This window comes from Labeo rohita, chromosome 2 (assembly GCF_022985175.1).
Source record: "Labeo rohita strain BAU-BD-2019 chromosome 2, IGBB_LRoh.1.0, whole genome shotgun sequence".
In the NCBI taxonomy this organism is placed as follows: Eukaryota; Metazoa; Chordata; class Actinopteri; order Cypriniformes; family Cyprinidae; genus Labeo; species Labeo rohita.
In genome coordinates, this window is record NC_066870.1 from 16183775 (window position 1) to 16207313 (window position 23539).

The 23539-nt window shown below is 35.8% G+C and overlaps 1 protein-coding gene across 3 annotated transcripts in view; it reads right to left on the reverse strand.

The window, feature by feature from the left end:
* vipr1a (vasoactive intestinal peptide receptor 1a) overlaps nucleotides 1-23539 on the reverse strand; it is a 42271-nt gene that overhangs the window by 15135 nt on the left and 3597 nt on the right. For 2 of the 3 annotated variants that reach the window (XM_051096178.1, XM_051096194.1), the window contains exons 3-7: nucleotides 20109-20195; nucleotides 18730-18834; nucleotides 7954-8060; nucleotides 4810-4907; nucleotides 3833-3965 (exon numbers count right to left, since the gene is read on the reverse strand). In XM_051096178.1, the coding sequence (XP_050952135.1) occupies nucleotides 3833-3965; nucleotides 4810-4907; nucleotides 7954-8060; nucleotides 18730-18834; nucleotides 20109-20195 (530 nt within the window). The remainder of the gene's footprint in view (nucleotides 1-3832; nucleotides 3966-4809; nucleotides 4908-7953; nucleotides 8061-18729; nucleotides 18835-20108; nucleotides 20196-23539) is intronic. The other variant, XM_051096185.1, reaches the window with a different exon arrangement.

A 23539-nucleotide genomic window follows, 5' to 3' on the forward strand; every position in this document is an offset into this window, starting at 1 on the left:
TTGTGAGGAAAACGTTTTAGGATTTCTCTTCATGTAATGGACTTCTATGGTGCTCTCAAATTTGAACTTCCAAAATGCAGTTTAAATGCAGCTTCAAAGGGCTCTAAACTGAGGCCCAGCCGAGGAAGAAGAATCCTATCTAGCGAAACGATCGGTTATTTTCCAAAAAATGTACAATTTACAGTGCCCTCCACTAATATTGGCACCCTTGGTAAATATGAGCAAAGACGGCTATGAAAATAAATCTGCTTTGTTTATCTTTATGATCTTACATTCAAAAAATTCACAAAATGCTAACCTTTCATTGAAGTAAAACAATTAAAAGTGGGGGAAAACTTACGTTATGAAATAAATGTTTTTCTCATATGCATGTTGGGCACAATTATTGGCACCCTTAGAAATTATAATGAGTAAAATATCTCTGAAGTATATTCCCATTCATATTTGCATTTATTTAGCACACTAGAATGACTAGGAGTATGATATTGTCCAGCAATAACTTCCTGTTTCACAGGATTATAAATATGAGGAGCACAAAGGCCAAATTTCCTTAATCATCCATCACAAGGAATAAAACCAAATAATATAGTTCTGATGTGCAGAACAAGATTGTTGAGCTTCACAAAATAGAAAGTGGCTGTAAGAAAAGAGCTAAAGCATTGAAAATCCCAATTTCCATCATCAGGACAATAATTAAGAATTCCAATCAACTAAAGATGTTACAAATCTGCCTGGAAAAAGATCTGTCTATATCGTCCTAATGCATGGTGAGGAGGAGAGTTTAAGTGTCCAAAGACTCTCCAAGGATCACAGTAGGAGAATTGCAGAGATTAGTTGAGTCTTGGGGCCAAAAGACTGAAAAAAAAAAATTCAAACAGCCCCTAAGTCACCACATGTTGTTCAGGAGGGTTTTAAGAAAAATCCTCCTTGTTCATCCAAAAACAAACATATTCCAGCATATTCAGTTGTCAGACACAACTTGAATTTCAAATGGGAATGGCTTCTATGGTCAGATGAAACTAAAAAAAAGAGCTTTCTGGCAGCAAACACTCAAGATAGGTTTGGTACAAAAAGTACCCCATGCTCACGGTTACATATACTGCTGGATCTTTAATGTTGTGGGCTTATTTTCCTGCCAGAGGTCCTGGACATCTTGTTCAGATACATGGCATCATGGATTCTAGCAAATACCAACAGATAAAAAATGTAAACCTGACTGCATCTGTTAGAAGTTCTATAATGAGCTGTGGCTGGATCTTCCATCAGGACAGTGATCCAGATCAAACATCAAAATCAACACAAAAATGTGTCACTGAGCATAAAATGAAGCTTCTGCCATGGCCGTCCCAGTTGCCTGACCTGAACCCTATAGAAAATGCGTGAGGTGAACTGAAGAGAAGAAGCACCAGCATGGAGCTGGGAAACTAAAGGATCTGAAGAGTTTCTGTATGAAGGAATGGTCTCTGATCTCTTGTCAGGTGTTCTCCAAACTCTTCAGGCATTAAAGAAGAAAACACAGAGCTGTTATCTTGAATAAAGGACATTGCAATAATTGGGTGCCAATAATTGTGGTCAAAATGAACTACAGAAAAACATTTATTTCATAAAGAGATTTTCCCCCTGCTTTCCATGGTTTTACTTAAATGATAGGTTAGAATATTGTGAATTTTTTGAATGAAAGATTAAAAGGATAAACACTGGATTGTAAAGGATAAACATTACAGCCACCTTTGCTCATATTTACCAAGGGTGCCAATATTAGTGGAGGGCACTGTATATACTTTTTAACCCCAAACGCTTGTCTTATCTAGCTCTGTGTGAACTCTGCTGTTTCCGGTCAATACAGTTAGGGTATGTCAAAAAACTCCTAATTTTCCTCATCTCATTTTCTCCTCGAACTTCGAAATCATCCTACATTGCTGTTTTACCTTTTTTGTAAAGGGTGTTTGATCTTCTTTGCATGTTCACTTTGTAAATACTGGGTTGGTACTTCTGCAGCGATGTAGGATGATTTTAAAGTTGGAGGAGAAAATGAGATGGGAGTTTTTGGACATACCCTAACTGTCACACAGAGCTAGACAAGACGAGCGTTTGAGGTAAAGAAGTATATAAATTGTATTAAAAAAATAAATATAATAACTAATCGTTTCCCTAGATAAGACCATTCTTCCTCAGCTGGGATCGTTTAGAGCAGTGGTTCCCAACCAGGTTCCCGGAATCCCCCCCAAAACTGCACATTTTGCATCTCTCCTTTGTCTGACACACCCATTTCAGGTCTTAGACAAAGCCACTAGATGGCAAGCCTGCAACCATTAGCCGAAAAATCATAACGGCTAAAGCTAATGCTTCCAGTCTGGAAAGTACGTGAGAAAGGAGACCAGGAGATCTTTAAATGGATGTCAATGGAAGAGAGGCTTTACTACGCTGAATAAACAGCTTTTTAGAGGAAACGGCTTATTATTTAATGAATCGACAGCCTATCTGCTCATCTTCAATATGTTTTACACTAAACAATACTTTTGGATTTAACTATTTTTAGAGTTTAGCATGAAAAAAAATGCAATTTTATAAGAGAAGTCACTGACTTTTTGTAACAGGTGGGATTCAGTTTACGGCACTTCTCATTCATTCCTAGGGTATCCGTAAACGGTCAATGAGTGTCGCACAACTCACTGACGTCAAGTCTGTAATGCGATGGGTTATTAAGGAATTCAAGTTAGCCGTTACGCTTTCTCTAATAGTAAGTAATACAGACCCTCTCATCTCCCTATAGTAAGAAAATCTCTGTTTTGGAGTATTTACTAATGAGCTGATGATCTGAATCAGGTGTGTTTTATTAAGGAGTCATGGAAAACATGCAGTGTTGGGGGGGGACTCCAGGAACGTGGTTGGGAACCACTGGTTTAGAGCCCTTTGAAGCTGCATTTAAACTGTATTTTGGAAGTTCAAATTTGGGGGCACCATAGAAGTCAACTACATGGAAAGAAATCCTGAATTTTTGTCCTTAAAAAACATAATTACTTAACAGCTGAAGAAAGAAAGACATGAATATCTTGGATGACAAGGGGGTCAGTACATTATCTGTAAATTTTTGTTCTGGACGTGAACTAATCCTTAAAGTGGCTGCAGCGTCATGATAAGCGTCGGCATGTTTACATCCTCTCAGGATGGCATCTAGCGTTTCTTGTCTCTGCCATTTGTAAGCTTTTCCAGTAGCTGTGGTCTACTAAAAGCCTCGAAGGCATCAGGGCTAAAGTGGAGAGAACAAAGACGCAGGTCTTTTGGAAGTTTTATTCATCCACATGCATCTTCCCATTGTTTTCTCCTCTTCTTATCGTTAAGAAAAGCAGTGAAGACTTCACTTCTCTTGTTGCCCTTCGACTGAAAATTACAACCAAAAGCCACACAAGTTGTGCTGCAGAAAAAAATAGCAACTGGCAGCCCCCATAGTCCAAAATATGTATAAAACAATGTGTATTTTTTAAAATAACATAAGTATTTTGTCATTTTTTAACTACAAATTTCAGTAAGAGACATCATTTATGTTATATCAAGCCATTCAAGTCTTAATACACGGGGTTCCCTTTAACGATAACTTTATATCAATAAAGACAGACCTACTATTAGCTACAAGGTTGTTGATATTACTGTGAAATTGTTGCAGCATTTGTCTTGTTGCTTTTCTCAGTGAAAACTTAAAAATAATATTAAGTACAGGTAAGATTAAATGAGTAGACATGTAATAATAATTTTCATAAATGTACAGTCAGCCCGTCATTATTGCAGTTATATCTAGTGACTGTACATTATCCTTTACTTAAAAACCACTTACAGATCCATAGTGGCAGTCATCAAGTTCCTCCACCTCATACAGGACTACATCCTTCATTATTACAGCCACAGCCTTTAGTATAAAGGACATGAATAGGTGAATATGGATGTAGTTCCTTGTGCAGTGGAGTTTTCTTAGAAGCAAAGAGAGAAAGAGACACAGTGAGCTGTTTTAGCATAATAAATGGTACGCAAAAACATAATAAACACTTTGCTGAAGGTTACATAATAGGCTCTGCATGTTCTGTATATAAACAATGCATTATAACCACATGTGCACGACAAGGCAATTCATTACATTTCCTATCTTGCTATCTACACTTGAGAGTATGCATGCAGTGCTGTTCATGTTGAGAGGAGAGCCACTCATTCTGTTCCGTGCTTGTCTTGTATCTTTCAAAAAGGCACAGGAAACTCATATACTGTGTGTGTGAAAGCTTAAATATATCAAGACTCTCAAGAACCATGTTCCTGTTTAATTAAGTGTGATACAAGCCAAAAGAGGAAGCTTTTTCAGTACACTTGAGATCTGGCTTGACCTTTAAGGTCACTGAGTTGGTAACATACACTGTGATTAATTTACTATGGAGAAGCTTGTGCACTACAAAGCTGCATGTTAGAGGTTACAAACTACTAAGCTATTTTGTTTGAGAGGTTGTGCAATAACAGAAACTGTGTATAACCCTATCAAACGCCTGAATGTGTGCCCTTTCGCAATACACTGTATTGTTAAATGTGATATAAAATGGGGATTTTGAACAAGGTCATCTGGCATGACACCAGTATGATTACAAGAACATTGATTCGCTGCTAGATCACAGCTGAATCAATCACATAAAATGTGGCCATTGACTGAGGACAACAAAACTATCAAATGGGAGTTATTTGGGAGTTGAGAAAGGAAAAAGCCATAAAGAACCAAGGTCCTGTCCTATAACACAAGTCAGTGGTGTGTTTTGAATTGTATGGAGGTTTTACCTGAAAAAGCATAGAATGATGATGGCGATGATGAGGGATATAAGAGACACTGTGTGACCAATAGTGTATCCAATTCTCACAGAGCCCAGGAATTCACCCTACGAGGACAATAAGAGTGAATGATTGCTAACTAAACTCAGAAACTCACTAATGATGATTATGCAAAACTGGAATCAGAACTAGAAGATCAGTCTTGATTTGTTTTGATTATTTTAATTATGTTAATTTGCTGCCATTTAACAGATTTACCATTAAGACTGAATCACTCCACTTGTGATTGCGTGTTCAAGACAGACTGTGAATTAGTGGTTTGGATTTTCACCGACTCTTTCTGACGGTTACATCAACACACCAGTGGGTGGTGACAAGAGACTGTCTTTAATGATTCATTCAACAGATTCGTTTTGTACACAGATTCATCCAGGAACTAAACAAGTGACCACCTGCATCCAATTATCCCTATTTCGTAATGTATAGTAGGCAAAAAAGCATGTGAAAAGAGTAGTGCATCCAAATTCACACCATTTATAAAACAGGCAAAACGTCACTGCATAACCTACTATTCCAAATTTTGGAAGTGTGTATCTGATAGACACTTTACTATCCCATGAGGCCACGGGAGAGGATTTGTCGATGGAATTGAGGCAACACAACTGCTGCACACCATTTTAAACAGTGGACAAGTAACTAATTTTTCAAAAGAAAGACCTACTCAGAAAGTATTCAGTTATAGGTGCAGCCACTGTCTTTATGAGTGAGTCATTGAATCATTTACTCAACCAATTAGAGCAGCTTCTGCTTTGTAGGGCTGCCTTATCAGTGGCACATGAGATGTGATGACGATGTAAGCGTTGTTTCATTATAATGCTTTTGTTAGCCTATTCGGTTGAAGCGGCGCTACTGTGCTGGTCATTAAAAAAATTGTGGAAAAAGAGAACATCAATGTGGAGAAGACATTTTTTACCTCAAAACTGAAACCAAGCCGTTCACACATAACGCATATTTTTTGCGCATTATAACCGTTGCACTTGTGTCGTGCACAAATAAGCCACATGTTTAGAAAGCCATGTAAAGTTCAGCTTTTCTCGAGGCTTTATGGTGGGGGTTTTCCCCCCATCCCACTGCATCTCATATTTTTAAATAAAACAAAGTGTGATTGGCTTTCGGCCCTTTGTATTAAACTAAGCACAAGTATGATGCTGTTTTGTTTATAGTTAAGCAACATAATTAATTATAACTGGTTTATAAACATTATTTTAAACATTATGCTTTTTTTCACAGATAGTCATGTTATTTTATTGCTTTGAATAAATGGACATTTGTAATATTTTACTCGATGTGCCCTCTTGTGGCCTCAGGAGAGAAGCCAAAAGCTTTTTTTCACCCTAACTGAAATTATACATTTTAAATTAAAGTAGAAAATTCGAGTTTAGTTTTTCAGCCATTTTGACAGCCCGACTGCTTTGAAACAGCTAAACTAATATTGTGTCTAAATTGTAAGTAACTCAATTTTGAATTTTTTGTCTGAATTTCAGCAAGGCTGTGATTACTAGGGCTGGGACAATAAATCAGTGCAATTCGTAGATCGATTCTGAGATTTTTGGAATGCATGAGATGGGCCTCACTGCAAAACACAAGATCCAAGGGGCAAGGTCGGATCCAGATCCAACTCCTCCCACCTTACATATCCCTAAACCTAACCGTCTCCACCCCCTGATCCCTAAACCTACCCATCTCCACCCCCTGTATGTGGATGTAACCTCGCCCCCTGGATCTTGTGTACTGCAGTGAGGGGCTACTGGAATGCGATTCTCTCTGGAATCAATTCTGAGCTTAGTTTTTAACAGCAGGCGCTCTAGGCTAGTTTTAACCACACACAACCACAGATGCTTACGAAGAATAGCGCTCAACCTAGGTTTTTATGATGCAAGATTAATGTAAACACAGCCCACTATGAACACGCTTGTAATTCGCTTCAACCTTTTCGAACTTTATAAACGATTATTTATTTTAGGTGTGTATTGGGTACCATGGGTGCAGCAGGCGCAATGATATTACGCAGCTCCTGCTCCCATGGTATGGCAGCAAAGTTCCTTGATTATTACACCAAAATGAGAGTATAGTTCCTAGCCATATCGACCTAGAAAATCACAACTTTTCACTTTTCGTCCGTCTTTGTACACAATATAACTACAGAAGAGTCAAGTTTTAAATAGGAAAAATATTGAAACTCTTTGGTCATTTTTGAGCGAGATGCTAACGGTCTAATCGGATTCAAGTATCTATGCTAAGCTATGCTAAAAGTGCTACCGCCAGACCCGGAGATCGGCTGAATAGATTAGAGAACTGTAAAACTCAACTGTTTAACTCTAGGGGAGTTGGAAAATGAGCCTATTTTCAAAAAAAGTGGAGTGTTCCTTTAAATAAATACCAGTAAATTGACTAGTGCAAACCATAATAAATTGCGTTGCATAATTTATTAATACTATCCTCCCACAGATGTTGTGTATCCACGCCTATTCCGTAAGATTTTTTTCACTGTGTGTCTTAAGTAAATTCTGGCAGTATTAATCAAAATGCCAAAAAAGAGTTTGTTCTGGCACAAGCAGTTAGTAAATCTGTCCCTAAGTGTCTTAAAGAAATAGTTTACCCAAAAATGAAAATTGTGTCATTAATTACTCACCGTCATGCTGTTCCAAACCTGTAAGACCTTTGTTCATCTTCAGAACACAAAATAAGATATTTTTTGATGAAATCCAAGAACTTTCTCACCCTGCATACACAGCAACGGTATTACCACGGTACTACTTCATTGGTAAATAAAGTTGTTATTTTTGTTTTCTTTGCATACCACTGCAAAGAACACCACTGATGTCACATGGACTATTTTAACAATGTTTTTACTACTGTACCTTTCTGGGTCTTGAACGTGTCAGTTGCATTGCTGTCTATGCAGGGTCAGAAAGCTCTCGGATTTCATCAAAAATATCTTAATTTGTGTTCCGATGAAGGACTTATGGGTTTGGAACGACATGAGGGCGAGTAATTAATGACAGAACTTTCATTTTTAGGTAAACTACCCCTTTAGCCTTAGAACGCATTGAGTAGCAATCAAACCAAAACAAAAAAAGCCAACGTACGCACCATGTTTCCATCCTCCGTGATATTGGGGTTATAGCCACAGTTATATGCAACGACAACTGGGTTTATTTCTGTCCAGCCATTGGTAGTACAGCTCTTCGATATGTTTCCTGCAAAGGTCAAAAGGAGAAAAAGGAAGATTGTTAAACCGCAGGATTTGATCACAGCCTCATTCCTATAATAATCACTGCTGTTCAGACACACTTAGAACACACAGCCAAAGATGAGGCTGGCGATTACTGCAGAGCAACCAAAGGAAATGAGCACTTCATGGATCTCAAGCGGCCAATGAATTCATCAACAGGAAATTACTAATATCTACATTCAATAGAAAACTTAGAACGTCTTAGTCTCATCTTATTTTTTTTCGCACATTGCAACACAAAATTTAGTGATTTAGTGATTTATTTTAAGCAAAATTCAATGAACATTTTTGGAACAGATTTCAGCGACTGATTACTGAGCTAAACGCTCATTGGCTTGAGGATCCTCTCAGGCCTGGAGCACTTCAAATTGAATGGAGCTGATTTCTGCACCCGGTCTGTTTTTGTGAAGCAAAAAGTAGACAAGCTCATCAGGTAATCATTCTCTGCAAAGTGGAGGAGGAAAAATAACAGATGTAGTCCTGTCCGTCTTATCGCTGCCTGAAATACCAGCTGGGAAATCCTTTTACTCACTGCACATATTATGACATTCCCATAATGACCCTTTAGATCCTCCTCTCACTTTTTCCCGCTACAGGTAATGTCCATGTCACGCTTATCAAATTCATGACCTTTCTGCCATACGCTTGAGGCCAGGTTTTTTTGAGGGTTGATGTCACAACAGAAGATGAATAGAAAGGAATGGAATTTTAAAAAACAGCACCTCCCAAAATATTCCCAGTATTACGAGGCAAGGATTATAAATTTGTCTCTGACTTAACCAAGTATTGAAAAGTCTTCAAAGTATTCCGTTTGCTACCAAACAAAGAAAACAAAATAGAAAATAAAAAAGCAATTTTAAAGTACGGTTAGTCACTGGTTGTATTCAAATTCCCAGAAGACAATTTGCCTTACAATTAGAGAGATGACTCATAAATAAAACATCAACTTCTTCACCCCTGAAAATGTTACTCTCATTTGTAGGAACCTTGTCATCCTTGGGGAACGTAAGGGCATTAAAGAAGGTAGGCATAAACCTCTAGAGAACACAACAGGCACAGTGAAACAGCATACAGGGATTGATGTAAATCTGCTGTACATTAATTAGAACACAACGCTTGTAAAAAAAAAACTGAATCAGCTAACAACTAACCACAAAAGCTTCTAATGAGCAGCATTTTGTACAGTGAAATGTATGTATAGCTTCAGTGATAAATTGACAGAATGTTCTAAATGAAAGTCTACAAATTGATCAAACTGCATCAAAGATTTCAAATCGAATGTGTATGTGAACGAGCACCAACCTCATTCCATCTGTCCACCAAGACCTTTAAACATGTTAACATGAACAGAGAAGCTTATTTGTATTATTTCAGAAGTGAAATACCAGCCCCACATCCAACTAAAACGGCTCTGTGGGAAGCAAGATGGAATATGCATCACTGCAAATTTTGGAGCATTTGATATGCATTTGGCAAGTTGTGGCAGTGATCATCTCGCTCAGATGGGACAGCTTGAAAACCTCATTATCACTGTGCCAGAAGTATGTGTAGTTGATGATGTTTACTTCTGAGAGCGAAAAATTTACATTTAGAAAGTGAGGATTGAGGACGTTCAGAGATCCCGCAACAGGAATACATAAAATATGAGCTCTTTTATAGTGTTAACTAATAAACAGATTACAATCAAGCATAAACTGCTCCTGCACAACTGCATAATAGCAGACCACCAAATCCTTTGTTTTAATTCACAAAAGCACAATGATTCAGTATGTCTGTGCATGAATACATCTGACAATCTCCTCATCAGAATACAAACGCACAAGACATTGACTGTGTAATCTCAAGCACTAGGACAGATAAGCTACCGCTGCTAGAGTCTGGATTTGTTTTCAATGAGGGATTGTCAGAAATATGCTTTCATCATCCCGAAAAACAAGACAATGAGGATTGTCAGTCCCATGTATGAAGATGTGGCCCGAACGTGGGAGCTAATCAACCCGCTGTTATGTTATTTCAAAGCGCGCCTTTGAAGAGGTCTTCTGCCTCGAAGCATGCAGAGATACACACAGGGCCTCAGGTTAAAACTCGCCCCCTGTGAGAATTTAAGCTTGATTCCTGTTAGCCTGAAGGGTGAGGATGGGGGTTCTGGTTCTGGTAAGGTTTTAGTCCTTGAACAAGTGTTGATAGTGGCATGACTTGTATAAACATGAATCAGACTGGGCTTTTGATAAAGCTCTTTGAGCAAAGTGTTATTACAGCAGCTTTCTGCATTGAAGGTGGGTGTGTAGGTGTGTCCCTCTCTTTCAACGCACGCTGCTTGACGTATTACGACAGCGGCTCTAAAAGTGGAATTGTTGTGAGAAGTCGCAAGAATGTGGGTAATTAAAGGAGTACTCTGGGTTTGATACAAGTTAAGCTCAATCAACAGCATTTGTGGAACACCTCCAAAAATAATTAAGTTTCCTCCCTTGTTTTGTTAAATTGCAGTACTGACAAAAGAAGTGAATGGGGCCAATTTTTGGAGGGTTTAAAAGCAAAAATGTGAAGCTGATTTTAATTCTTTTGTTAAAAGTTGTGCATTCTTTGAGCTGTAAAGCTTGATTTTGGGGTTTAAAGGAGTAGTTGACTTGCAGAACAAAAATTTACAGAATGTAAACCCCCCTTCATCCAAGATGTTCATGTCTTTCTTTCTTCATTTGTAAAGAAATTATGTTTTTTGAGGAAAACATTTGAGGATTTCTCTCCATATAGTGGACTTCTATGGTGCCTGTGAGTTTGAACTTCCAAATTGCAGTTTAAATGCAGCTTTAAAGGGCTCTAAACAATCCCAGCCAAGGAAGAAGGGTCTTATCTAGCGAAACAATCGGTTATTTTCTAAAAAAACGTACAATTTATATACTTTTTAACGGAAGCGCTCATCTTGGTCTAGCTCTGCGTGAACTGTGTGTATTCCTGTTTATGACATTTAGGGTACGTCGAAAAACTCCCATCTCATTTTCTCCTCCAACTTTAAAATCATCCTACATCGCTGCAGAAGTACCGACCCAGTGTTTACAAAGTGAACATGCAAAGAAGATCAAACGCCCTTTACAAAAAAGGTAAAACAGCGATGTAGGACGATTTTGAAGTTGGAAAACAAAATGAGATGGGAGTTTTTCGACAAGGGGTGAGTAAATTATCTGTACTTTTTTGTTCTGTATAGTTTTATGTTGCCATGTAATTTAAAAAATATGGGGAACAATTTATAAAATAAAATAAAATAAAGCAAGCTGAAATAAAATAAATTATAAATATTAGATGAACTACTTTAGGATATTAGAAATGTTGCATTGGCTACTAACTGAAATATACTTTAAGTTGAAGTTGAAGTTGAAGTTGAAGTTGAAGTACTAAAATGACTCATTACAAACTACTATAATTAAAATACATGTATTGAAAATGGATTAAATAGAAATATAGAAAAATATATAGAATAAAAAATGACAAAAGCACATAATAGTGACTAAAACCTTAAAATCTGAATACAAATAAAAACAAAATAAAATATATAAAAAATGCAAATAAAAGCTATTTCAAAAGATGAACAAAAACTATAGAAACAAAAACTAAAATAAATCAGATTGGCCTCATTTACTTCTATTGTAAGTGACTCACTACCAGTCAAAAGTTTTTGAACAGTAAGACTTTTAAGTACAGCAAAAACAGTTTACTTTTGAAATATTTTTACTATTTAAAAGAACTGCTTTCTATTTGAATATATTTTAAAATGTAATTTATTCCTGTGATTTCAAAGCTGAATTTTTAGCATCGTTACTCCAGTCACACGATCCTTCAGAAATCATTCTAATACGGTTCAGAAGAACAGCATTTATCTGAAATAGAAATCTGTTGTAACATTATAAATGTCTTTATTATCACTTTGATCAATTTAAAGAATCCTTACTAAATAAAAATATTAATTTCTATGTTTTCTTCCCCCCAATAAATAAATAAATAATAATAATAATTATTATTATTATTTGAATGGTATAGTGTATATTATTTGAATGGTATAGTGTATATTGTTACAAAAGCTTTTTATTTCCGATAAATGTTGATCTTTGGATCTTTCGATTCATCAAAGAATCGTGAAAAAAATTACTGAACAGTTTTACATTTTGATAATCAAATCAATATTTCATATGTCAAATTCAGATTCAGCAAATCAGCATATTACAATGATTTGTAAAGGATAATGTGACACTGAAGACTGGAGTAATGATGAGTAAAAACATGTAGGTTTTATCATAGGAATTCAATTTTAAAATATATTCAAATACAAAGTAGTTATTTTAAATAGTAAATTAAAAATCAAATGTAAATTAAACTCAGTAATAGTTGCATATGAGTCCCTTAGTTATCCTCAGTATGAAAAGATGGATCTCAAAATCATACAGTCATTGCTGGAAAGGGTTCAAATACACAAAAATGCTGAAGAACCAAAGAATTTGTGAGACCTAAAGTATTTTTTTCTGAAGAACAGCAGCCAGTTTAACCATTCAGGACAAAAAAGGGACTCAAGAACCACTATCACTAAACAAAAAAACACAGCTGTGGATCATTCAGGTAACAACACAGTATTAAGAATCAAGCGTATGTAAACTTTCGAATAGGGTCATTTTTATAAATTCAGCTATTATTTTCTCTTGTGGACTATATGTAAACATCCTTTATGTAAAATATGTTATTCAGGTCAGCACTACATAAAAAATAACATGCATTTTGTATGATCCCTCCTATTTTGGTCAAATAATTAACATTTTTAATGATTCTGAAAGGGGGATGCAAACTTTTGACCTCAACTGTATAAAAATATATAAAAAATATAAAAGCTACTTCAAAATATCAACAAAAATTATGTAAATAAGACTAAAATAAATTAGATTGGCCCTATTCACTTCTATTGTAAGTGACTCACTGCAGCTTTTTTTGTGGTAATCAACAGGACACAGATTCTGTAACCTGGAACTTTCCTTTAAGGTGTGTTTACCTTTGCTTGCAAGCGTGTAAAGTAACGCTGAACAGCTTTGGCTTGGTAAACTTTGCTTTCTGAACATTTACATGAGGTGTGATCATGAGGTCACTGCACTATTGACAGTGTGTTTGACTGAAGCATGAAAGTGAAGATTGAGTTATGAGCAAAGAAACCCCTCTGAACAGTTGAGAAGATTAATGACTGTATGTTTGCTGTAAAGCTCCTGGGTAAAAAGTTCACATGTATTAGGACACTAGAAGCTCCACCCAAAATGAATTTATGACATGTCCCTGGATCTGTGCGCTGCCAAGTTTCGTAACGCTTGTTTTCCTTTCCATGCTCTTATAAAAATGAATTGCTTCTTGATTAGACCATAACACAAGACCTGGTAGATTCTTTTGAATCTATAATCTAATACTACCACTGGACAGATTAAGCTTCAAGTAAAGAACTTTACTCCTGCTGGATAATATAGGAACAGCTGGAATACCAGGAGTGAGATTTAATCTCGTAGGCTTGAATACAAAAAGCGTCAGTGCTATTAGGAAAGAGCCATAAACTGATATTTCCACACACAATGCTCCCAAATGCATACATTTACCAGTTTGAATTACGCACATGGTGTCAATTTATAAAAAATTGAGGCCAAGCAATGTAGACGGCGTTGTTAATTGAGAGGAGATCCCTGTTAAGTGCATACACTTCTCACTAATGAATAAAGAACTTTTAGAACTATTAATAACACACAACTAATTCTTAAACTGAGCAAATAAATCAACTGCAAACAGCCATTAACAGAAGCCAGAGACGCTGAAGACGAACAGAAAGAGCAGAAAATACAGTAGCAGGCAGATCAGCTCACTGTTCACAATGCACAAAATATTGGGGGTTTATATAAATGTATCTCTGAGAGGAACTGACTCTCTTTAGAAAAGTTTAGATGGTTTCTTTTCATCTTACCTCTGTGTAATGCATATTAATGTAGTATTTAAAAATGCAGCGCTGCTTTGTTTACAGCAGTAATAAAGGAAATGCTGTATCGCTGCTGTTCCATAAGCGCCACCTGCTGTCAGAGAGTGAATTCGCATCTCATTCAGCCCGTCTGCTGTTTTTGTTTCATGCAGTTATGTTTGATGTATTATAATTTCACAACGCTAAAGTCAGACCATTCTGTTTTTGCTTTAAATTTTGAAATTATACATTCTAATTAACATCAAAATCTGCTCATGCTGCTCATGTAGCATGTTTGTTTGGATCGTAATTAAAATGCAATGGTTCTGTTGGCAACTGTTTCATGCATTCTGATTCGGGCACGGTCAGGAAGAAAAAAATGATAAACCATAAAACCACCAGAATCATAAAAAAAAACCATGATACAGATTTTTGGACAAACCAATGTCTGAATGTGACTAAACAAATGCTTCTCAATATCTCCTCAGAACTAACTTAACGTTTTCTTCAACCATTCTCAACAAAATGCTGGGTTATTTTTTTTTAACCCAAATGCCAGGTTTAGCCCATTGGGTCATTTTATTGGGTTATTTTTATTTTATTTTTTTTACCCAGGTGCTGGGTAGATTATCTGTAACTAAGTTGCTGGGTCATTTTTAATGCTGGGTTATTTTTTCTACCCAAGCGCTGATTTGCAGAGGGTCGGTTTTTTAATTTGCTAAGTAAAATAATAATAATACTTTGTATTAATAATAATAATAATAAATGATGTGCATCTTTTGATTATTGCTGTTGCCTCTAGTAATTCTGTGTTTTTATTCCAGTCCATTTTAAACCAGCAATATAATAAATTTAAACAACAGCTTACTTAAATACAATAACAGAGCATGTTTAATAAAAAAATTTAACCCAAAAATAAAACTAAAATAAAATAACCCAGCATGTGATCTTTACCCAGAGCTGGGTTGCAAAATAACCCAAGTTAGTTTTTAACCCAGCATTTTTTAGAGTGAACCAACTGTTCCCAAGGTGCATTAAGTGCATGGTATTTTGTGAATGTATGAAGTCATTTCTCCTTAACGTTCACACAGATTAACAGACTACTAACACCTGACAACCAGAAAGTCAAGTCAAGTCACCTTTATTTATATAGCGCTTTATACAATATAGATTGTGTCAAAGCAGCTTTACGGAATTAAACAGGAAAATAGTGTGTCAATAATGCAAGAGGACAATAGCAAATACTCAATCAACTTTCGAAGTGCTGAAATGTTTTTAAATCTATTGTTTTATCATTTGAAACATAATAAATGTATTCAATATTTTGCTTGATAGGTGTGTTTATATGTTTCTGTAAAATAAATGCTACTTTTTGTTATATACTGGAAATAGATTAAAGTGTGGCTGAAGTCATTTTCAGGGCCCCTATATATCCGGTTGGGATACAAACAGTAAAAATGACAAAAATCATGTTGGATTAATATTGAGGTCATTAAAAGAAATGGACACAGCTTTCCAAAAGCAATCCAATCCAACTTATTGTTTCATAACTTTTACATAGTTCTGTTGAAATCAGCGTAATCGCAGCGATCTCTAATGCAGCGTAAACACTGGTGTGTACTGTAGGAACCCTGATAAAACAATTCTAGCTAAAAGCATCAACATTCACTGTTGAATATCTTTTAAACACTCTTTCTGAGCTATAAACATGGAGCAGTTCTGGGAAATCGCTGCTGAGGAAAACTAATGTTTCCTATGATTGGTCCAGAAAGCCTCAATCTGTTGGCTATAAATTAATGAGGATTTTTGTGTCCGCTGCGTTCGTGCATGGCCTTTGTTCTTCCCTCAGGTTCATAAATTGTTCCATCAACACATTTGTTATATAGGTCTTTGTCTCCCTTAAAATCCAACTCAACATTCCCAGTAAGTTAGTTATCAGGCTTTTCCGCCATCACATGATCGTTAAGACAGCCTACCCCCCGATCTAATACATGCAGGTCTTTTCCCAATCACATCTGGCCTGGATCACAGCTCACCAAAGGCTATCTCCTGCATGAACTCCACAAGCGCATAAGGAAGATAAATCCACTGCATTTCACCCTGTACCATATAAATCCCTCAATCCATGTTTTGGATTCCTTCCAGAAAGCACTCTCTCAGAGCACTCAGAGTTTCACAGAAAGGCATGCCCCTTTCAGCAAGACACAGATATGACTTGGAAGCCATTAGATGTGTGTAAACAGTTCACAGGATGAAAATTATGGCCGTAAATCAAAGCTGAAATTCTGACAGAGAGCACAAGCGAGTAGAAGGACATGCAAATAAATACATTCAAATTCTGTATCATACATATGGAAGAAAAAACACAGATGCTTTCTATAAAAGGAAGTCAATGTGTTAGCTTTTTCCACTTTATAAGAGCTCATCCAAAAGTGCTGTATTTTCCACAATGATGTGTCATTACAGAAATGGATGTCCGCTGCTTTTAAAGTAGGATCACTTTGAAAACCTTATTGATCCACACTGTCATTTTCCCTTACAATTTCATGACTATTGAGAAACCCAGCCTCATGAAATACTTTCATTGGAGCTCTTGCGTCAAACTTTACTGCCGTACACTGTCCTTGGTTCCTTCTAAACTTCTGAAGCCAAAAATGACTCCTTTTACTCCTCTGTGTGCTTGAGTCAAATCAATGAAAATGATGCATTAACTTTGTGACAAAAGGCCTGTTTTTCAATTCCCTAGATGGTTTCATATACTAAAATAAATCAGGCTTCATTTTAATGACATCTGGCATGATATGAGTGCTCATGTTTAAACCTGTCTATCAAAGGTCTGTATGACTGACAGGTCCATTGGACAGTCTAGCAAAACAGAGAAGTCAGCAGTGATCCACATGACTGCAGGTTAGTAATATTATGCTGAAAGCAGTTCAGTTATTAGCCAGTCAGCAAATAGTACATCAACAAGTCAAGGACTCAAATGGACATTCACTCATACAGCAATGTTTATATAAATTAAACTTTTTTTTTTTCATATTTTTCATGCTGAGCAAGGCTCCATTTATTTGTTAAAAAAACAGTGATATTTTGCAATATTATAACAATTTACAATATTTTAATATACTTTCAAATGTAATTTATTCTGTGACAGCAAAGCCGATATTCAGCATCATTACCCCAGTCTTTCATTGTGACAAGATTCTTCAGAAATCATTCCAATATGCTGATTTCATGCTCAATAATTACTGGTACCTATATATGGGTCATTCTATAATTGTGGGTACAGCTCATGTCCGTGAAGTATATTTTGAATATATTTTCATCAATATAAAGCCCTGATGCTTAATTTTTTAGTACACAATTATATTTTTCCCATCCTATCTTTTGATCAAAAATGATGTTTATATAACATACAACCCTGCTATTCAGCTGTCTGATTTTGTAAAGTTGCTTATTCTACATTCTACTCTGCATTTAAGCATGAAAATAACCTCAAATATAAATTAATTTCATAGTTTTGCCTTCAGTTTGATTAGGTTATCCAGACATTTAGGTGTCAAAAATAAGAAGTTTCTATTGTGATATAACTTGTTTTATTTGTGTCCGAAAAACCATTGTCAACTAAGTTACCCACTAGAAACCCCCCATCAAATGGGAATGGTTTTTCCCATTCTTGCATAATCTGCACAGTTTGATGATATTTCCTCTAGAAACACATGGATGAAACACTAGAAGTTATGTTCTCTCTCTTTCCCCTAATATTAGTTATTAGCAAACCTGTGGCAAAAGTGGATTAATTGACTGTCAACAGTGTTACACAAGTATTATTGCTGCAAATTTTAAGAAGACAATTGAACTAAAACTTATGTTTTGTTTATGAAAATCTATTTCTAATCATACCATATGCTCAGTTCTAGTCGTCCATGTTGAGGCCCAAAACACTAAAAATGTCAACTAAGTTACCTATCAACTGTGTTACCCAGTAAACATAGATGCTATTTTATGTACATATTCCTACATATTTGGGTTTTTGGGGAAAAGGAAAACTTTTTTCTTCACAAACTTTTTTTTTTTTTCATTGTACCCCTAATTATAGAATGACCCAGATACATACACACACACACACACACACAGACAAATAAGATAATGTCATGTCTGCTACTTAGCATCTATAACAAGCACATCTGATTTGTTCAGTTGCTAAATACACAGCTAATCCTGATTAGCCAAACAGAACCACAAAAGGCTTACTAAACAGTATTAAAAGTTACCCATGGCTTTCCTCGTTTGAATAAATTACAGCGGTCTTGAATTCCCACCAAATAATTGGCCCACGAGGCTCTCCCCAGAGAAAGTCTCATGAATACAGTCTGTGTGTCAGTGTCTGCTAAATTACAGCAGCAGGTCCCAAAAGCAGAGGCAATCTTTCTCTTTTCTCCAGAGTTATCAAAAACTAATGTCTTTAAACAATGCGACACTGGATATTATGCTAATTAAATCATAGTGAGGACATTTGCTTTCTCTGAAAATAAGTCTCTACAGAGATTGCAGAATACTAGTGACTTTATGAAGAATGATTAGAAGTACTGTGAAACACAAGATGAAAAACAAGTCTATTGGAAAGAATTTTGCATCTTGATACTTGGTGAATAAAATATCGACATACCTCTTTGATCACTGACATGGCTGAAGTAATTTGGACAGGGGATGGTGACCAACTCTCCAATCCTAGCTGATGGCCAGCATGCTAAATCCCATTCGCCTGTGCAGCCTTAAAAAAAGCAAAGAAAACGAGATAAAATAATGATAAGATATCTGAAAAGACATGGCATCTAATCGTGCTGCAACTAGTGATAAATTCTACAGTGCCCTCCATAAATATTGGCACCTTAGGTAAATATGAGCAAAGGTGGCTGTGAAAATAAATCTGCATTGATTATTCTTTAAAAAAAATCACTAAACTCTAACCTATCATTGAAGTAAACAATGAAAAGTGTGGGGGGGGGAATCTCATTATGAAATTAAATGTTAATCTCCAGTTCATGCTGGCCACAGTTATTGGCACCTAATTATTGCAAAGACCTTTTCCCAAGATAACAGCTCTGCGTTTTCTCCTATAACGCCTGATGAGTTTGGAGAACACCTGACAAGAGAACAGAGACTATTCCCTCATACAGAATCTTTCCAGATCCCTCAGATTTCCAGGCCCATGCTGGTGCCTTTTCTCTTCAGTACACCCAACTCATTTTCTACAGCGTTAAGGTAATTGGGACGGCCATAGCAAAAGCTTCATTTTGTGCTCAGTGACACATTTTTGTGTTGATTTTGAAGTTTGTTTTGGATCACTGTCCTGATGGATGTCCCATTATAAGATTTCTAACAGAGGTAGTCAGTTTTGATAGAAAAATAGGCCCACAAACTGGAATAATCCAGCAGAATATTTAACTGTGGGCATGGGTTAATTTTTTATCCCTGTTTGCACCAAACCCATCTTTTTTAACCTAGTTTCATCTGACCATAGAAGCCAGTCCCGTTTGAAGTTCCAGTCGTGTCTGAAAACTAAATATGTTGGAGTTTGTTTTTGGATGAGTGAGAAGGATTTTCATTAAAAACCCTCCTGATGGTGGAAATGAGGGTTTTCGATGCTTTAGCTCTTTTCTTGCAGCCACTTTCTATTTTGTGAAGCTCAACAATCATGAGGATTTAGAAACCTGTGGAACAGGAAATGATTTCATAATGTGAGTCCCCCTCCCCCACTTGTAATTGTTTAACTTCAGTGAAAGGTTAGAATTGTGTAAATTCTTTGAATGAAAGATCAAAAAGACTTTATTTTCACGGCCACCTTTGCTCATATTTACCAAGGGTGCCAATATTAGTGGAGGGCACTGTATATTGTGTCTGGTTGATATGGGATTGTACAATTATTTTGGTTCTTGACACATCACAGTCCATTAAATCCTCCTAAGGCCAATTTACACTGTACTGACAGATGCAAACAAAAAGAAACAGATACGTTTGTCTGGTTTTGTAAGATCAGTGTATTACCCCTGTCGTCATCGGTTGGTGTTTGTTGGCATCTGTCAGTGCAGAGTGAACTGGCCTTTAGAATCTTCAACTGAGTTCTGATCAGATCTGGAATTCAGAGTGAATAAACTAAAGTTGTGATGTAACAAAAATAGTGACATACAGTTGAGGTCAAAAGTTTACATACACCTTGCAGAATCTGCAAAATGTTGATTATTTTAGCAAAATAAGAGAGATAATACAAAATGCATGTTGTTTTTTATTTAGAACTGAACTGAATAAGATATTTAACATAAAATATGTTTACATATAGTCCACAACAGAAAATACAAGGGACTCATGAACAACTATTGCTAAAAAACACACACACAGCTGTGGATCATTCAGGTAACAACACAGTATTAAGAATCAAGTGTATGTAAACATTTGAACGGGATCGCTTTTATAAATTCAACTATTATTTTCTCTTGTGGACGTATATGTAAACGCCTTTTATGTGAAATATCTTATTCACGTCAGTACTAAATAAAAAACAACATGCATTGTGTATGATGATCCCTCTTATTTTGCTAAAATAATCAACATTTTGCAGATTCTGCAAGGTGTATGTAAACTTTTGACCTCAACTGTATCTCTTCTTTTGTATTATGGCAAACATCCAAACAAGGCAGACTATTAAAAAAGAAGAAAAAAATGAGAATTAAAATTTAACTTTATAACAAAAATTTATAGCAGACTGAGCTGCATGACAAAGCAAAACCAATCAAGCACAATGCCGTGGGAGAGCGCTTTATCAAAGTTCATCTCAGTCTGTGAAAGCAATATGTATATTGGTCTTAGATACATTGCTCAGGGGAGATTTGTGATTGAGATTTAAATCACAGGAAACACAAATGACAACACACAACTTTGACACACCAGGCCATAGATAATCAGACTTTAAATTCACACAACCAGCGTTTGTAATTGCCTTGTGTATTACGAGCAAAATCAATATAAGATTAGGCTAGAATAGACAGCGTTTTGGTTTGATGAGGTACATGCCCAGTAGGCAGCCACTAAAGTTCCTGGTAAAGTCCACTTGTAATTTACTCATTCTAGCTTTTTTCATACATACAAATCACACAAATCCCAGTGAATGGTTTCAGTAATTAAGGAGCTCTATTATATGATCTGTTATTAGAAATCGCAATTAAATATGCGCTATCATAACTCATTTGTGGTTATTGTCTGCCTTGCCAGATAAAACTTGATAGTGATGACCTCCTTTTCATGTTTTTCATTATCACAGCAGAATCAGACTTTAATATTGAAGTGAAAAGAGTTATTAGTTACTGTTTAGTTATTTTTAAAATAAGCATCATTAATTAGTCCTTGTGACTTAATCACAAGGACTGCGACAGTGAGAATCTGGACTGAACTGAATTCTGTGGGTAGCACATGGATGTGCTCTCAGATCATCGGATGTACTACCTAATAAATGATGGAAAATAATTCATAAAAAACCTGAAACTAACCTGCTGAGGCAGTGCACTGAAACAACTACAGATTTAATCGTAGAGAATGTGACTGATGTTGTGAAGATCGCACTTCACAGTATGACATTTCTGCCTAATTAACCAGCATGCCTTTGTAACCTCTTCCGAAACCTGGTCAGGCAAACAAACACAAAACAACAATTATCTGCCTAATTTACAGCATCTACAGTAATGAGAAAAGAGGTTTGAGCTGACTCTGGGAAGAAATGAGGGAAAATATTGACACTTCTGCAGATTTGCAGATAAGCACCATAGCTATATTTTTCTGCACTATTAATCAGATCTTTAAACACTCTGAATGTTGCTCTTGCATTATTTGTCTGACCTCATAATCCACATTTTTACACTGCTTTATGTTTACAGTACTCCTGTAAAGGAGTTATGCTACCTTTTCTAGGGGATGAAGTGAACACATTTAAAATGAAGACCTTTAGTATTTAAAAAACAGTATCAATTATCAGTAATCAGTTTTGATTTTTAGAGCAGTATGATGTCGTATTGCTCAAGCCCCGCCCACTACTGCTGATGGACTGTTCCGTATTAGCATATTTTCACCCTCAGCCAGTTGTACCCTGTCCGCCATTTTCTAATTACTAGGGAAAGTAACTATTGTGCTAACTATTGTGTACCTGTAAAAAATTTTTAAAATATGTCAAATAACTTGGATGCCCAAATATTAAATATGTTTACTGAATGAGATTTAAATGAAATCAATTAAATTTTTAGTTTACTCACCAGGTATGTAAAGCTTAGTTTTTTTTTTAATTTGAATGTACACTTAGCATCAGTCAGTCAAGCATTATAATATGACATTATGATAATTTTTATCTAAATTAAACTTTAGTAATTAGAACTTTAGAATAACCATGTCTGAATGCATATGTATCATATTGACTGAACTTAGGACTGGTGGTGGTGCTTAACATATTGTTTGTAATTTAGTGTTTCTAAAAAAAGGGGAAAAAACTAAAAATAATACTGAAAAGATAACAAAATTACTACGAAGTCTACTACTAATAACAGTATAAAACCCATTAAGGAATAATGAGCTGCTGGGTTCTTGGATATTAATCATGTTGTCTGCATTCACTCAAACTGATTTGTTGAAATCAAACAGTGCCCCTGTTTTAGTAGGTGAGCGCCAGCCAATGAGATCTGTTTGTGCATTAGTTTCCCCTACTACCAGAGAAACCGGCAGTTTTTAAAAGCTGAAGAATTCCAAAGGAACTTGACAGGAAAATACAGCAAAGAATATCGTTTACATGTAGTGTGTCAATTCTGCATGGTATATAAGACTCTCTCGCTCTGTATCTTTCTTTGCGTGTGTGTGTGAGACAAAGCGACGGCTAATCATGTGCCTTCACACTAGAGTTTACAGTTCGTCAAATACAGGTACGCATCCATTTAAATGAACTGAAAAATAAAATTATAATAATAATAATAAGTAACACTTTTTATTTTCAGTAACGGTTATGGCTTTGTAATGGGGGAAACAGTAATGTATTTGATTACTTGTTACTGAAAAAAAAAACACCTTTAGTAACGCTGTTTATTTGTAACGCCATTGTTCCCATCACTGGTTGTTTTACACAACCATTAAGGAATTTTAACCAAATAATGCTGCAGATATTTAATGAAGATCCTAAAAGTCATACCAACATACTCTACTTTTAAAGCATAAATTTCATTTAAACAATAGGTCTACATAATATTCACATATGCTGTTCATAGGGAACATATTGTATTAGCCCTACAGTTACAGCATGACATATTATTTAAACCTATTACTATTAACATTTTTACATAACATTTATTTATTTTATCTCACAATTCTGACTTTTTTTCTCACAAATGCAAGTTTGTAGCTCCTAATTTGGACTTTATAACTGGTTTTAACTCAAAATTAGTGAGTTT